Here is a 17,947-nt window from a genome sequence, read left to right on the forward strand (position 1 = left end):
CTTCATATATGCTGACGATTGTTCAGATCCTCATTCCTGTAACCGATACCATACCCCAATGCCCTAAAACCTGGGAAACCGCACTTGCAGCCATCAGCTCCCTGCTCGCCAACAATTATTTTGCCCTCAATACCCTCCAAAACGGAAGCTCCTCCCTCATCTCACCCCCCACATCAACCACTATTCCACCCCTCAAACCCACCCCTTCCCACCTCACACATCACTCAACAAGCGCGAAAGCCTTGGTGTCGTCCTTGATAACCACCACAATTTGAAGAAATTCATTAACTCAACATTGAAAGAGGGTTTCTTCAAGCTCCCACACACTCAAAAAATTGAAACCCCCTGCTCCACATCAATGATTTCCGCACAGTCCTGCAAGCTACCATCCTTGCCAAGCTTGACTATTGTAATGCCATCCTCCTCGGCCTCCCACAAAAATGCCCTCCGGCCCCTACAGATGCTCCAAAATTCAGCAGCTCATATACTCACCAAGGTGATCACATCACCCCCGTCCTCAAGCTCCTACACTGGCTGCCAATCAACTCCAGATTATTTACAAAACACTTACTCTGATCCACAAAACCACCTACAACCATGACATATCCTGGTTCAAAGATCACCTCCGAATCCGCACCCATAACAGACCAACCAGGGCTCAACACCTAGCCACAATGCACACCCCCTCTCCAAAGCTGTCCAAACTTAAATCCACCAGGGGACGTACCCTCTCCCTAGCCGGACCCGCCCTCTGGAACAGAATGCCTCCAAACCTTCGCTTAGAATCCTGTCAAAAAAGATTCAAACAGAACCTAAAGACCTGGCTCTTTAAATAGGCATTCACCTAAGCCCCCCGCATAATCTCTTTATTACCACCTTTTCGCTCCTTTGAAATTTACCGATTTATTCAGTATGTTCAGCTAGTCCCCCGCAGCCATCTCCCTTCCCCCCTGCTCATCTTACCCAAAATCTATAATCCCCAGCTACATTCTCTTGCAACTGCTATGAACTATTCCTGGTGTATTTCTCTGCACTTGCCTCCCCCTCCCTGTAAAAGCACGATTTCCTGTGTCATTTGTTACAAGCATGTTAACTACCATTAACTTACACGTTACAATATGTTCACTGCAAAACTCATCCTGTTGCTTATTCCAATCAGTCATGATGACCTCATATTAATGTACACTTTGGTAAATAGCTCGCTACAAAACCTGTTGTGTTACCTGTTCAAATTTCTTTTTTGTTACCTTTATTATTACCTTTACTTTGTTCCTGTTCACTGTAAAGCTTGTTGCTATTTTAGTATCTGTGAACCAAGATGATGTTCCCAACGTATCCCAGTATACAAAAACACTCAAATAAATAAATAAATAAAATGATTGTATATAATTCAGTTTGAGGACAATTCTCAAAACTATTTATGTGAAAAACCTGAAAACTGTGGTTTTGGTCATATTATTGTGCCTGTACGTTTCCAGTAGCCCCAGTAAATCTTTTATGTGATTTTGAAAAGTATAAAGTGCAACAATCAAGTAACCCGACTGCCACAAAGTTCACAGCCCTCCATATTTAGTTGAGACTGGAGGCCATACAGTTATATCAATAAAGAGCTATGTTCTGTCAGAATAGCAGCTTTCTTCACTGGACTTAGTTCAATCATCTCCTTCCCTGATGATGTCTCTCTCCCAGAATAATGCAGAGGCTCGGGGAATAAATCAGGACAGCTGTAGGAACGTGTTCCATGAGCATTATATGCATCATCTTATAACTAGGTCCCTTTTTTTGGTATATTCTGTCAAGAACTCCAACACATGTTTTAATTCTATGGGTCCACCATGAAACTCAGTTTTTCTACTCAATAATCCATGTGTATCATCATTATTTTAATGTAAATTAAGCTAATGATAGAAATTTTCTGGGAAATCGCCATTGCTCATAGTTTACTTCTTTTACATCTGTCATACATCCGACAGTTTTGTTATCATTGTGGTTTCCCATTGTCAAAATATTAAGAAGATGCATTAATACCATTCTTTCTGTTTGCAGTGCATACTGTTCTACAGTGGTATTGCAGTCAAGGTATTCAGTAATTCTCCTAGGTCAAAGGTTCCCAAGTGGCAGCAGAAATGTGGCAGCTGAGAAAAGAGAGACCTGAGTCACTGCCAGAGAGAAGAGAGTAACTAGCTTTCTTTCCTCTCCTCCACAGTGATGTCCTCTAGTCAGCAGGAGGAGTCGGCAAGCAGCACATCTTATCTACTGCTGCTACCTCCTCTGCTGGCTTCCCTATACAGTCAGAACTGTGTGGGGCCAGTGGGTCTCTCAAGCCTACGTGCACCATACAGTTCTCACCTCATAGGGAAGAGGAGGAGGCAGCAGCCAGAAAGACTTGCTGCTCGTCCAGCTTCCTGCTGCTCCCCCAGAGGCAAACCCAGGGATGAGGAGAATGGGGGGAAAGGAAGCTGATTTTATGCCAAAGGGTGGGCAAAAGAACATAAGAACATGCCATACTGGGTCAGACCAAGGGTCAATCAAGCCCAGCATCCTGTTTTCCAACAGTGGCCAACCCCAGGCCATAAGAACCTGCCAAGTACCCAAACACTAACTCTATTCCATGCTACTGTTGCTAGTAATAGCAGGGGGCATTTTCTAAGTCAACTTAATTAATAGCAGGTAATGGACTTCTCCTCCAAGAACTTATCCAATCCTTTTTAAACACAGCTACACTAACTGCACTAACCACATCCTCTGGCAACAAATTCCAGAGTTTAATTGTGCGTTGAGTGAAAAGAACTTTCTCCTATTAGTTTTAAATGTGCCCCATTCTAACTTCATGGAGTGCCCCCTAGTCTTTCTTTATCCGAAAGAGTAAATAGCTGTTTCACATTAACCCGTTCTAGACCTCTCATGATTTTAAACACCTCTATCATATTCCCCCACAGCCGTCTCTTCTCCAAGCTGAGAAGTCCTAACCTCTTTAGTCTTTCCTCATAGGGGAGCTGTTCCATTCCCTTTATCATTTTGGTCGCCCTTCTCTGTACCTTCTCCATCGCAACTATATCTTTTTTGAGATGCGGCAACCAGAATTATACACAGTATTCAAGGTGTGGTCTCACCATGGAGCGATACAGAGGCATTATGACATTTTCCGTTTTATTCACCATTCCCTTTATAATAATTCCCAACATTTTGTTTGGTTTTTTGACTGCCGCAGCACACTGAACCGATGATTTCAATGTGTTATCCATTATGACAACCAGATCTTTTTTCTTAGTTGGTAGCTCCTAATATGGAACCCAACATTGAGTAACTATAGCATTGGTTATTTTTCCCTATATGCATCACCTTGCACTTATCCACATTAAATTTCATCTGCCATTTGGATGCCCAATTTTCCAATCTCAGAAGGTCTTCCTGCAATTTATCACAATCTGCTTGTGATTTAAACTACTCTGAACAATTTTGTATCATCTGCAAATTTGATTACCTCACTCGTCGTATTTTCTTTCCAGATCATTTATAAATATATTGAAAAGTACAGGTCCCAATACAGATCCCTGAGGCACTCCACTGCCCACTCTTCTTCCACTGAGAAAATTGTCCATTTAATCCTACTCTCTGTTTCCTGTTTTTAGCCAGTTTGTAATCCACGAAAGAACATCGCCACCTATCCCATGACTCTTTACTTTTCCTAGAAGCCTCTCATGAGGAACTTTGTCAAACGCCCTTCTGAAAATCCAAATATACAACATCTACTGGTTCACCTTTATCCACATGTTTATTAACTCCTTCAAAAAGTGAAGCAAATTTTGTGAGGCAAGACTTGCCTTGGGTAAAGTCATGCTGACTTTGTTCCATTAAACCATGTCTTTCTATATGTTCGGTAATTTTGTTATTTAGAACACTTTCCATTATTTTTCCCTGGCACTGAAGTCAAGCTAAGTGGTCTGTAGTTTCCTAGATCACCCCTGGATCCCTTTTTAAATATTGGGGGTTACATTAGCCACCTCCAGTCTTCAGGTACAATGGATGATTTTAAACGATCTAATAGGTCTGAAATTTCATTTTTTTAGTTCCTTCAGAACACTGGGGTGTATACCCATCCGGTCCAGGTGATTTACTACTCTTCAGTTTGTCAATCAGGCCTACCACATCTTCAAGGTTCACTGTGATTTGGTTCAGTCCATCTGAATCATTACCCATGAAAACCTTCTTCGATAAGGGTATCTCCCCAACATCCTCTTCAGTAAACACTAAAGTAAAAAATAATTTAATCTTTCCACGATGGCCTTATCTTCTCTAATTGCCCCTTTAACCCCTCGATCATCTAACAGTCCAACTGACTCCCTCACAGGCTTTCTTCTTCGGATATATTTTAAAAAGTTTTTACTGTGAGTTTTTGCCTCTATGGCCAACTTCTTTTCAAATTCTCTCTTAGCTTGTCGTATCAATGTCTTACATTTAACTTGCCAACGCTTATGCATTATCTTATTTTCTTCTGTTTGATCCTTCTTCCAATTTTTGAATGAAGATCTTTTGGCTAAAATAGCTTCTTTCACCTCCCCTTTTAACCATGCCGGTAATCATTTTGCCTTCTTTCCACCTTTTTTAATGTGTGGAATACATCTGGACTGTGCTTCTAGGATGGTATTATTTAACAATGACCACGCCTCTTGCACACTTTTTACCTTTGTAGCTGCTTCGTTCAGTTTTTTCTAACAATTTTTCTCATTTTATCAAAGTTTTCCTTTTGAAAGTTTAGCACGAGAGCCTTCCAGCCATTAATTCAAATTTGATCATATTATGATCACTATTGCCAAGCGGCCCCACCACCATTACCTCTCTCACCAAATCCTGTGCTCCACTGAGAATTAGATCTAAAATTGCTCCCTCTCTTGTCGGTTCCTGAACCAATTGCTCCATAAAGCTGTCATTTATTCCATCTAGTGATATTTGCTGGAGGACAAAAAGGAATGGGATTTATGCCAGCAGGTAGGAGGAGAAGGAAGTAGTAAAGGTGATTTATGTTGCAGTGTGATGGGAGGGAAGGTGATTGTGTCAGAGGAGATAAAAAAAAAAACCAAAAAGGATGGTGGCAGGGAAATGAGTTCCACCAAAGAAAGTGGAGTGGAGGGAAGGGACAATTATTTATGCCTGGAGGGTTGATGGTGAAGGGAAAAGGTGATTTGTGGAAGGAGGGGGAGTGAAGGAATGGTGATGTTTGCCAGGGGCTGGGGGGTGAAGGTGATTATGTTATGGACTGGAGAGGGAAGGGAAGGTAATTGATTATACTAGTTGTGGGGTGGGAAAAGGAGGGAAGATCAGGGGCAGATTGGCCTATCGGGGGATCGGGTATCCCCCGGTGGGCCTCCTGGGCCAGCCTGGGCGATGAATCCCCGGGCCGGTCTTCATCGGGAGTCCGCCACTGGGGAAGATATTTTGATTATGCCAAGGGTTGGAGTGGGAAGGAATGGAAGGTGATTGATCATGGTGGGGAGGGACTGGAAGTACCGAAAGGAGTACAAGCAAACCAGGAGCAAGGCACCACCACAAAACAAAATATAACAGAGCCAAGTGGGCATGAACTGAAGAAGATCAACAAAATATCTGAATTAAGGACTTCATGCAAAATTGGATCAGTGACCTACATCATTGTTGATATTTTTGTAATCCTTGTCCATTCCTAATTTAAATAGTTTGTTGTTCTCGGGGTTTCATCACTGCTTGTTCTCTGAAGTCCACATAGCAAACTAGAGTTACTAGCTGGCTGCGTACTTCTAGGTCAATTAATCCAGTCCTGGTTTTACACCATTGCATGCTCTCGTTTTTAGACTTCCCAAGTTTAGACTGTAAACTTTGGGATCAAAGAGCAAAAGTTGCATTTTGCAACACATACACCCCCCAAAATACTAATCGTCAAATAGTGAAAGAGTGGAGTTAATAAGTTGACCAGTGGCATATTTTTATTATGCATACACATTTAAAAGCTACAAAACGTACATGTAATAGCTTACATGATTTAAAATATTTTAAAGTAAAATAATAGTCAAATATGATAAAAATTGAAAATAATTATTTTCTGTCTTTGCCTTTTCATCACATTGTTCTTAGCTTTCATCCTGTTTTCTTCTAATTCCTTTTCCTTGTTCTCCTGCTCTTCTGTCATCTTTTCTCCATCTTTCCTTTCTCTCCTTCTCTCCTATTTGTTCTCTTTCATGTTGCTTCCCTCTTTTATCTCACTTATCTTTATTACCATCTCACTATGCCTTTTATCATCCCACACCTCGCTATCTCAGGTTGTACTCATTCACCTCATCCTTTTATTTTATTCCATCAACTCCCCTTCCCACCTCTTAATTTCTCACTTCCATTACCATTTGCAATCTTTAATATCTCTATCCACTTCTTGCTCACAGCCATCTCTCAATTTTCACCCTCCAACCCCCAGTTTCTCCCATTCTATCCTTCACTTTTACCAGCCTTCTCCTCCCTGACAACCCCCTTCTCAGCCCTTATCATCTTATTGCTGTTACCCCTTCTTCCAATACCATCTCCTTCATCTCTCACCCCTTCACATCATTTCCCTCACACACTTCCCAGCCTATATCTTTCACTTTGTTTCTCCCCTCTCCCAGTCTCCCCTTCCCTTCCCTTCTCTGCTCCAATCTCCGTTTCAGCTCTCTAACTCTGCCTGTCCCTGACCCTCTATCTAGCTCCACATCTCCTGTCTGTCCCTCACTCCCTTTCCAGATCCCTGTTCTCTTGCCTATCCATCACCCATTTCTCAGGCCTATTCACTCCCCTCTCCTTCTGCCTATCCCTAACCTCATTCCCAGACTGTCTCCCTCCCCAGTTTCTTTGATCTATCCCTGGTCCCTTTCCCTGATTCTTCTTCCCAGACACCACCACCCCTTTCTTGATTCCTTATCCTTCCCCAAACAGTAATAGCATGGTAGGGACATGAATGCAGATCGCATGCTCCACTAACCCAAAATGCATCCCCACCACCCTCAATCTCTACATCTTCCATTTCCAGGTAAGAGAGACAAGGGGGTGTGGAGCCAGTAGGGTCAGTGAGAATGGGAAGCATACTGCATTCAGGTCCTTTGTGCCAGGAGACTGAGGATTACAGGAGGGAGGGAAGCAGACAGCCTGGTAATCTCCTGCAAGATCGGATAGATTTTGGCTATATGGATTTCTCTGTTGATTTCCTTACGCCAAGCTGGACTAGAAGTCCATGTATGCATTGGGGAAAAAAGTAGGGGGACAAACTGAGTCACTCCTGGTTTATCCATTGCATATATACACCTGAATGTAATCTGCTTTGAAGTGCCTGAAAAAGCGAAATATAAATCAAATCAAATTTATGGAGATGCAATTCTGATTCCTCTGCTGAGTTCCTAAAGGAAAGCAGGAATACATCTCCCTGCATGCAGTGAGGTAAAATCAGAGCTAGCTTAGTTTGTCCCCTTAGACATGAAGCTGTATGGTTACCCTACGTAAAATCAGGACTGGATTAGCCTATCTGGGGGAGGGAAAAAAGGAGCCAGCTGCAAACAACTGCCAACCCTATGTTAGGGGTTGGGAGAGGAGTGACTGGAGAGTGTACAGAGGGGAGAGTCCAGAAATTTCTGTCAGTGACACCGCTTGCTGTATTCTTCCTATTTATCCATAAAGGATAGTCCTGAGTATAGAAAAATATTGTAACCCAGCACTTTGTAACTCATGTTAAACTTATGCCATCACATTCAGCAAATAAGCATTGAAAAGAAGCACATTCTGATTTAAATTTTAGAATAATTTTGTCTTGTGATAAGTACTATGATGTTGTTACTGTTAGAAAGAAGGTGCTGAAATGAAAAGTTTAGGAATCTTGCTCTAAAGTGAGAAACATAACAAGCTCTTGAAAACAGTTTGGCTTCCCAAATGACAGCTATTTTGAGGAGGTGATCAGTGAAGTTGACAAGTGTAGATGGATAGTCAGTCTGTAGGCTTCCAGCAGTGTGCCTCCTGGATACCAATAGTGAAAGGGTTATGATGCCAGTGTAAAATGTTGCAGATAGATACCATGCTATTTTTTGAGGTCGGTAATTAATTGACCCCAAACTCTTACCAGGATGAGGGTTCTTTGTTTAGGAATCCATTCTGATTTGCAACCTGTTTACACTGCTTTTTTTTTTGTGCCCTTCACTTGTAAAAACATAGACTACAATGCTGTTTCTCTAAAGCAAAACCATATATATAGATATAGATATATATATATAATATACTGTAGACATGCCATAATGTAACGGAAAGGAGTATCTTGTTCCTGTGCAATACGTGCATCTTTTTGTAAGTTTGGGCATGGCTTATCAATGAACTATGTGTAAGTATTTGTGGTCTAGGACACGATAGGTATTTTTGGAATGCAATATATGTTTACAGATACATTTAGCAATTCAGTATGGCTTAGTCTACTGGAAATTAAATGAAATTTTATTCCTAAAAAAACTCTTCATAGAAAGGCTCTCCAAAATGAATCATTTTTTCCAGTTTTTTTACATGGTTGTATTCTTAAAACCAGTTTCATAGTATCATTAAAGATTCTGTTGTATCTTGTATGGTTGATTTGTACAAGATTAAAGGCCAATTTTTAAAAGCTCCGGCGCCAGGCCGGTACACGAAAGCCGCTGATAAACTGGTGCTGCACCTGGAGCGGGAAAAGGGGGGAATGCGGTTGCTCCTACCGGGGTGCATCGGCAGCAAGAGTGGTGTCGACGCGGTGTGATGATGCGCTGTCACCATCCCCCCCCCCCACTGGCGTGGGTATGCGAGCTCCATCCTGCGAAGCCGCAGGGGAAAGGGCATAGGGGAAAAGGGGGGCCGTGTCCAAGTGACGGCATGGGCCTTGCGGGCGGGGCGGCTCATTGGGCCGTTTGAAACCTACAGGCTGTCCTAGGGGAATGACCTGGCTGCTGCGCCCTGGCCCAGGCCCTTTTGGCTTTTGCTCCCCGTGAATCTCCCCCCCCCCCCACCCTTTTTAATGAGAGGGTTATTTGGCTAGTTAGACTGATTGTTAGTGCAAGTTGTTTATGTATGTCTCTTTGTCACAGCTGGGCGGGGGACCACCATTTGGAGACAGTGCACAGCACATGGTGTACCTTACTTCAGCGCGATGGGGGGCTGTCTGTCTCCACAGCCTTCTGGCCCCAGTGCAGCGACAAACTGGATACCCCCATTCTGCAATTGGGCAGTCATCTTGCTGGTTGAGGCAGTTGACTAGAAAGCTCTGGAAATGGTTACCTCCCAGAAGGCAGGATCTTGCTTGGCTGCAGCAGTCCCTGGGCTGGAGGTGGTGTGGTGCTTGCACTGAAAAGGGGGTGCTCTGGTAGCTTATCTATGTTATGGCTTGGGTATAAGGTTGTGTTGTATATAGTTTCTTGTAATAAGGCTGCGGCCAATTTACTCCACATCTGGTCTCTGTGGTACTCTGTATGTGTAGCGTGCTATGTCGCTTCCCTCCCCTTTCCTCAGCTACAGATCATCGCAGCTGCCCAGGTTAAAGCCCTATGTGCACCAAAGCTGGGAGATATGTGCAGAAGTTAGGCCAGCGCACGCTGCATGGATTTTAAAAAGCACGCAAGTACGTGCATATCTCCTGGTACGTGCACAAACATTTTTTTTTTTTTTTTACAAAAAAGGGGCAGGGTTGTAGGCATGATCTGGGCGGGGCATGGACATTCCTAAATTTCTCAATGAAATCTGCGCTTAAGTATTTACGCGCACAAGCGTGCACTGAGGTGTACCTATCCACTTAACTTTACTTCTACTATGTATGGCGGATAACTAATAAAACAAAAAAAAACTAGGCTAGTTAGTGAGGTTTTTAAGGGTTGGAGTAAAAGGTAGACTAGTTAACTAGGGGGGTGAGGAAGCCCTATCCTTTACCTGGGTGAACTGGGAATGGATTGGGGAAACTGGTAATTGCATCGGTGCATGTATGTACCAAAATCCACTCACATACGCAGTACAGGTGGCATTTCAACGCACCTGTGTGCATCCGTATATAACTGCATGCCCATAAGCCTATTTTATATCATGCATTCATATACGCGCTTATGTTATTAAATGGCCGCGTTCATTAACGTGAGCCAGCATTCGTGCGTACATGTACACCTGCACAGCTGTTTAAAAGTTACCGTCTTATAGCATGCCTCAAAGAGCCATTAGAAATAGCAAGCATGTCTCAAATTATAGATGTCCCATCAGAAAGCATCATGATAACACAAAGGCAGCCAGAAAACAAACTGTGCAGTATGTTGATTGTCGTTAGAAGTTATGAGAAGAATGTACTGCAGAATAATAACAGTCACTGATTAATCTGCAGTCGGATACAACCAGAGTCCAGAAAATTAACAAGTACAGTGCAGCACTGCAGGAAGGAATTTTCTCACCTTCACTCAATAGTGAAAGATCAGTTGTAGAAAGTTCAGCAGCACAAGTTCAATTCGCAGATCCAGCTTCTGCTCTTTGAGCCAAGAGGGGCTAGGGGTGCTACAGTCTAATACAATCAGAATCCTCCATTGTGGATGAAGGGAGAGACAATCTTAGCCAGTGCACTACAACAATACCTGTGGGTGGAATTCGGGATGCGTGTATATCATGTTCAGAATGGAGCCAAGGACCACGACTCTTTGTCAAGAACTGTCACTGAGCTGGCTGGGTTATAAACTGAGAAGGTTGAGAATTATTAATGGAAAATCTCCTGGCCACTGCAAATGAACATCAATGTCACCTCTGCCTCAGGACATCCTATCCTTTTTCCTCCCACAAACCTGCTTTCAGAAATTGTAATGAGCAGGGTTAGAACAGGTAGTTTATTCATTTTCTTAATTGCCTTTCTGACATATGATTGTAAATTGCTTTGATTTTCACAAACAACATAAAACTGCAGAATAAAAACTAAAATCACAACAAATATAAAACTTATTTATATTATAACCCCATTTTGAATAGCAGGTAGCCATCAATGGGGCCACAGAGAAATGTATAGTTCTTGGGGCTAGATCCACTCCTGCTAGCTCTTTCACAAAACTCTTTCCCCAGAGCTTAATTTCTTTTCTGGTGGGAGAAAGAAATTCCTCTTTCAAAGCCCTGAGTGGCAAGGGTTCCCTGTGGCTCTGTCCCTGGCAGAGGTATAAGCCCTTTACCCTGTGACTGCTGTGGGTGCCTATAATATGCAGGAGACTCTGAGTGTCCAAAAGTAACTTTATTGAGGGTGAATCAGATGAGTAAATGGCACAGTTTAAAATAATTTTCGCACCACAGATGATTTTCACTATTCACAATCTTTCTTCTATCTGTGCAAGTGTCTCTTACTACCAGGGCAGGGAGAATACTCACCCTCCAGGGCATGGATAAATGTGGTTCCTGTGTGGTTAGGAAAAACCCCTCCAATGCTGTAAAAATAGTAAAACAGTCTATGCACAGAGTGTCCAAACTTTCTTTCTCCCAGGGGTGAAGACTCCAAATGTTAATTCAAATTTGTTCTTACAATTTTCCACTTATCTTTCTTTCTCACTCTCAGATCCTTGATGGAAAAGGATCCACTCAGGGCCATGCAGCTCTCAAATGCTGCTCTTGTCAGGGTAGGAAGGGGGCAGCAGAACTCTTCCTCAGCTATTTCAACTAAAATTATCTTCCCAAAAACTGAGCTCCAAACATCACCAGAAGTTCTCTGCAGCAGGTCACAACCATTCTTCTGTCCTTACAGGAGGGAAGGTTTCCCCGTGACTTCTCTCTAGGCAACACCCAGGAGTCTTGCAGGCTTCTTACAAAGGAAAAATTCAGCAACATCCAAAACGACCCTGGATGCAAACACAAAGCAGCCAGTGAGTGGACTGGGAGGACAGCATTTCTCAGGGACACCAGGCAGGGTATGTCTGAGTCCTACAGATCAGGCCCAAAATCCAACCAAGGAAATACCTCCTGCAGTTCCTCCTAAATTCACTCTCAAAAGCACTGCCTCCAAAGCTTTCAGGGGAGAGCTGCTTTTATTACCTCACAAGGGGATGGCCATCCCAGCACTCTCAAAGGCACAGGCTGTATGGTTTTTGGTTTTTTTTTTTATTCATTTGATTTATATTCTGCTTTTCAGACACTTCAAAGTGGATTACATTCAGGTACTGTAGGTGTTTCCCTGGCCCTAGAGGGCTCATGGTCTACGTTTCTGCCTGAGGCAATGGAGGATAAAGTGGCTTGCTCAAGGTCACAAGGAACAGCAGTGGGATATGAACGCTGGTCTCCCTGCTTTGTAGCCCACTGCTCTAACCACTAGGCTTCTCCTCTACTGCCTCCCCTAATTACTAGATTGCATTGCTCCTAGCAAAAGAAGTTAAACTAGGGGTTATCTGATAATGAACCCAAAGGGTCATTGCAATAATAAAAATATAAAATGTAATAAAAAATGAAATACATGCCCAAAAAATATAAAACTGAGACCAATAGAAACAAAACGTATCCAAGAAATCTAATTTTTAAAAGCCTGTTCATATAGTCAGGCTTTAATTAATTTCCTGAATCTAAAATAATCTTTCCCTTGACAGTCAGTGGTAATGAATTTCATAAGAGAGGTGCAGAATAAGAAAAACTAGCCTCCCTTGTTTTCTCAAGTCTAATCTCCTTAGGGGATGTTGTGTTTGTGGCATTGTGGACCCTTGGTCGCTGTACAGATGACTTCGCCCACGGGGAGGAGCCCCATGGGGAATACAGTGATAGGCTAAACTCAGATAGCAGACACAGATAGAATGGAAGGCTTTATTGTACTGCTGTGGGTAGATGGAATGAAGCAGGAAGATAAGGCACTGAGGTCCGCAAAGTGCCAATACGTTCAACAGTCTCAGAAGTAGATTCTCACCCAGATGTTTCAGAGAGACGGGGACCCCGAACAGCGCCAAGCCTGGTGGGTGGTGTTGGAGCACCAAATCGCAAAGGTACTCACAGGAGATTAGGCGTCTTCCTGGTAGAGAATAGTAGGACCGAAGGTCCGTGGTACAGAATACTAGAACGGTCCTGTAGAATAAGAGAGAGAGAGAGACCCCCAAGGAGCGATTGTCTCAATTAGTAAGGCCCCGAAGGGAGATGGAAGCGAGAGACCCCCGAGGAGCAGGTGTCTTGCGCTTCAGAAGGAGCAAGGCCCTTGGAGTGTAGAGCGGCGTCTAAGCGAGCAGCTTAGAGCGGTCAGAGTAGCTTAACCGAAGTCCTTGCTAACTCAATGGTGGTAGCGAAGCGGAGGCTTGAAATACCCGGAGGTATTGACGTCATGCGGTGGGGACGCCGCCGAGATTCCTGCCATGACGTGTATTTGAGCGTAGGAGAGGTGTGCGCGCACGCCCTTGGAGGCCAGGGGAGTGAGCATGGTGGACTAGAATGCCCATGCTAGACTGGAGACACCGAGGCCCTTGGCACTTGGCACCGGAGGTAGCCATCTTGCCCAAAGAGGAGGAAAAGGGAAGAATAGAGGTAAGGCAGAGCGGTCACAGCCGTCTGCGACCGGACGCAACAGGGGAAGGCAATCATGGTTACTCTTGCTGGGACAATGCAATAAATGTGAAGGTTGATAATGAATTAAGAGTTTGGAAAAGTAAGGCGGAACAACCTAAATGCAAAGCTCTGAGTGTAACTCACAAGATTTCAATTTTATTCTACAGATGATAGGTAACCAATGAAGGCCCTGCAGAAGCTCATACCTAGTCACACACATAGTATATTTTTTCAAAGTTATTTTCCAGTGTAAAATGTTTAATTCTCATCGAAACAGCTGTTAGTATATTTAATACTCGGGTTACCAGAACAAATTTTAAATTTTATGTTAATTTTACTTCCGTTAAACTGCAAATGCCACAGATATGCAAACTAGAAAGAAAAGTGGAATGCTGCTATTTCAGCGGGCTTATGGAGAACATTTTCCATCAATGACAACACTGATAAACAAACTGGCTCGCCTCTTTGTTGAATTGTGAATGATAATTTTATAGAATCTTGAAAAATGGAGTTTAATTTTAATTTGATCCCTTCTTTTTTTTTTTTTTTTTTTATTGCCTTCCACAATGCACATGATTATCTTACAGTGCACCTCTAAACTCGGCACTTCTTCATCAGGGACACTATTGAAACAAACTGTAGATTTTAAAGTGAAAAAAAACCAACCTCCCTAAAATGTTCTGTATCAATTATTTCTATTGCTAGTCTTCAGTAATTATGTTTTAGGATTGATTGAAGACTTTTATTTAGCTGTTTGAAGGGGCTTTTCAGGCACATAAGCTACAGTATGGCTACAGCATTTGTTCCATAACCAAACAAATCCACCTTTTTGTATGAATAACTCAGTGAAAACACGATTTACACAAATATTTTTTCCCATTTCTCTTATTCCAGCCTTATACTGTCGGTATATCTTCTCTATAAAACTAGATGAGGGACAAAAAAGGTGCAATGATGAAAGTGAACTAACTAAAGGGACATAGGAAAGTAGTATACACATGAAGTATTTCAGACACTCCTGAAATAGTTTAACAAAACTCAAACCATACTGAGTGATTGAAACAGTGGAAGCTGGGAAGAACCTTATAAGAATCTTTTCCAATTGAAAAAATCTTTAAAAAAAAAAAGTAGAAATACTGAAAATGGGACTATGATTAAAATATAGGACTACAGATACAAAGTTCTGATATGTCCTATTTATGATTGTCCCGTATTTTCAGAAGGCGTTTGACAAAGTCCCTCATGAGAGGCTTCTAAGGAAACTAAAAAGTCATGGGATAGGAGGCTGTGTCCTTTCGTGGATTACAAACTGGTTAAAAGCAGGAAACAGAGTAGGATTAAATGGTCAGTTTTCTCAGTCCAAAAGTGTAAACAGTGGAGTGCCTCAGGGATCTGTACTTGGACCGGTGCTTTTCAATATATTTATAAATGATCTGGAAAGGAATACGATGAGTGAGGTTATCAAATTTGCGGATGATACAAAATTATTCAGAGTAGTTAAATCACAAGCGGATTGTGATACATTACAGGAGGACCTTGCAAGACCGGAAGATTGGGCTTCCAAATGGCAGATGAAATTTAATGTGGACTAGGGGGCACTCCATGAAGTTAGCAAGTAGCACTTTTAAATATAATCTGAGAAAATTATTTTTCACTCAGTGCACAATAAAGCTCTGGAATTTGTTGCCAGAGGATGTGGTTAGTGCAGTTAGTGTAGCTGGGTTTAAAAACGGTTTGGATAAATTCATGGAGGAGAAGTCCATTACCTGCTATTAATCAAGTTGTCTTAAGACTAGTCACTGCTATTACTGGCATCAGTAGCATGGGATCTTTAGTGTTTGGGTTCTTGCCAGCTACTTGTAGCCTGGATTGGCCACTGTTGGAAACAGGATACTGAGCTTGATGGACCCTTGGTCTGACCCAGTATGGCAATTTCTTATGTTCTTATCCATAGGTGTTGAGATGGAGTAGGCCACAGGGACCATAGCCCTTCCCACAGAATCAGTGTGAGATCCAGGCCTGGGTCAAGCAGGCAGCAGTTGTACAGTGTTAACTACCAACAACCAAACCTCAGTTCCCCCTTAAAAGGATCATCAACTACTAACCATATATAGGGAACACCCTAATGTGTGGTTATGTGCCGTAGCCATATATATATATGAAATAACCACTCTGTGATTATATATTTTTATGGCCAACTCTTAATTCTCAAAATAATTCTTCTGTGTTTCTTTTTTCCTTTTTTTCAAATATTTCCTTTATTTCATATCTGGTCCTTGGTTACCACTCTCCCTGGCGGTCACCTCGACTCCCATAGAACGCACGCGCTTCTTTTAATCAATACTTATCTATCTCTGCGATGTAATTCAAAACCTGCCCAACTGCTGTTATCTTTCACATACGTCAAAGCCGCCTGCCTGACATCGGCCGTGTTTCGACAATGCTTGTCTGCTTCCGGGACCTTGCAGGGTTTTACTTTAACCACCTCATAGTTTCAAGGGCTCTGGAACATACTTATATTTTCTTTCACAATAATTCTTGCGTGTGACGCCCTTGAAACTATGAGGTGGTTAAAGTAAAACCCTGCAAGGTCCCTGAAGCAGACAAGCATTGTCGAAACACGGCTGATGTCAGGCAGGCGGCTTCGACTCATGTGAAAGATAACAGCAGTTGGGCAGGTTTTGACCCACATCCCAGAGATAGATAAGTATTGATTAAAAGAAGCGCGTGCGTTCTATGGGAGTCGAAGTGACCGCCAGGGAGAGTGGTAACCAATGCCAGATATGAAATAAAGGAAATATTTGAAAAAAAGGAAAAAAGAAACACAGAAGAATCATTTTGAGAATAAAGACGGTGGCCATAAAATATATACTCACAGAGTGGTTATTTCATATATATATGGCTACCGCACATAACCACACATTAGGGAGTTCCCTATATATGGTTAGTAGTTGATGAGCAGTTGTACAGTGGCAGGAGGAGGAGAGCAGTGGCGTGCAGCTCTGTGCCCGACTGCTACAGGATTCTGTACAGTAGTGCAATTCAAAGCAGCAGTCAAGCCAGGTGGCAGAAGAGGAGGAGGACGCAGCCCAAGTCACCACCACACTCTTCCTCCTGGAACTGATCAGTGTGGGAGGGTAAAACAAAGGAAATGAGAGAGGCAAATGTGGGGGACAGGAGAGAGACCAGTGGGGAGTGCAAGAGGATAAAGAGAGGGGGGGGGAGCTTGGTTGGTTTCCCCCCCCCCCCCTCCCATCAAAAAGGCATTCCACTGCTCCTGCCCTTATCTATTTTTATAGAGAAGATATGCTAATAGCATAGTGCTGGAGTAATAGAATTGGGGGAAAAACATTTATTGTATGAACAAATAGTTTGGGTTTTGATTTTTCACAATATTTGTTCTATATGCCTAACCATGAGACTAACTCAGGGCTTCATTTTTATGTGTTACCAAGTCATCTTTAACTTGTGAAGATAAACTGTGTACTGGATATCTCATTGTGCTAAAGGTAGTAACCTTGGAATTTATTTTTTTTCCAGCAAAGTTCCGATACTGTGTTAGATCCTCAACAAATCCAAGCTTTTGACCAATTGTGTCGGCTGTATAGAGGAACATCAAGGGTAAAGTAATCTTTCATTTTCGCTGATGCTTCTCCCTCCCTCTCTCTAGTTCAGAGTTGTTGCTCTTGTGTTCATGAACTCTAAAAATGTATTTAGTGTGTGCAGCAAGGCATAGTGTTAGGCAAGCATTGTTTAAATTTCCATTCACAGCTCCACCAGTTCTGCAAATGCACATTAATTCTGACCTATGATACCCAATTATTTCAGACTGCCATACACAGAGTTGCTAATATGTCTTGAGAAAATCTCTTATAGATCACTGGTTACTTTTCCTAGAAAGTAATCTATTCCTGATTACTTTTTAGATTGCATTAGCACCAGAAAAAAATATTTAAAGAAACCCTGTCTGTACTGTATAGAATTTTGGAATTAAAACATAATAGGAATGCTACCACTGAGTTTCTCCTTACCGCTCTAGGACAGAATTTGATTGAGTTGGAATCTTCTTGTAAGAAGGAAGAATACAGTGTCTTCCTCCTTTCCCAAATTTTTGTAATTTAACTTGGAAAGCATGAATTTTCCTCTCAAAAAGAATATATTTTCCAAAAATAATAGCTGCTTATTCATTACAGAAGGATTAGTGCCTATCCAATAAAAAATCACCTGGCTTTAAAACCACAACACATCTAGATACAGCCCTTAAGGTATAATCAAATAGCCTCTACACTGCATTTCAAGAATCCCAAAATACACGTTTCAAAGGAAAATTGTGGCCTGAAACAAAAGATTTTGGAAAGGGTAATATACTGTACATTTTGACTTAACTCAGTAATAACCTTCCATCCCAGAAACCATGTTTAAAATC

General features: G+C 42.2%; 1 protein-coding gene across 5 annotated transcripts in view; it reads left to right on the forward strand.

Annotated features, from left to right (window-relative positions):
- VPS8 (VPS8 subunit of CORVET complex) overlaps positions 1-17,947 on the forward strand; it is an 818,099-nt gene that overhangs the window by 708,971 nt on the left and 91,181 nt on the right. For all 5 annotated transcript variants that reach the window (XM_029606199.1, XM_029606197.1, XM_029606196.1 and 2 more), the window contains one exon: positions 17,062-17,142. In XM_029606199.1, coding sequence (XP_029462059.1) covers positions 17,062-17,142 — 81 coding nt within the window. The remainder of the gene's footprint in view (positions 1-17,061; positions 17,143-17,947) is intronic.

Source organism: Rhinatrema bivittatum, chromosome 6 (genome assembly GCF_901001135.1).
Source record: "Rhinatrema bivittatum chromosome 6, aRhiBiv1.1, whole genome shotgun sequence".
NCBI classification, from domain to species: Eukaryota; Metazoa; Chordata; class Amphibia; order Gymnophiona; family Rhinatrematidae; genus Rhinatrema; species Rhinatrema bivittatum.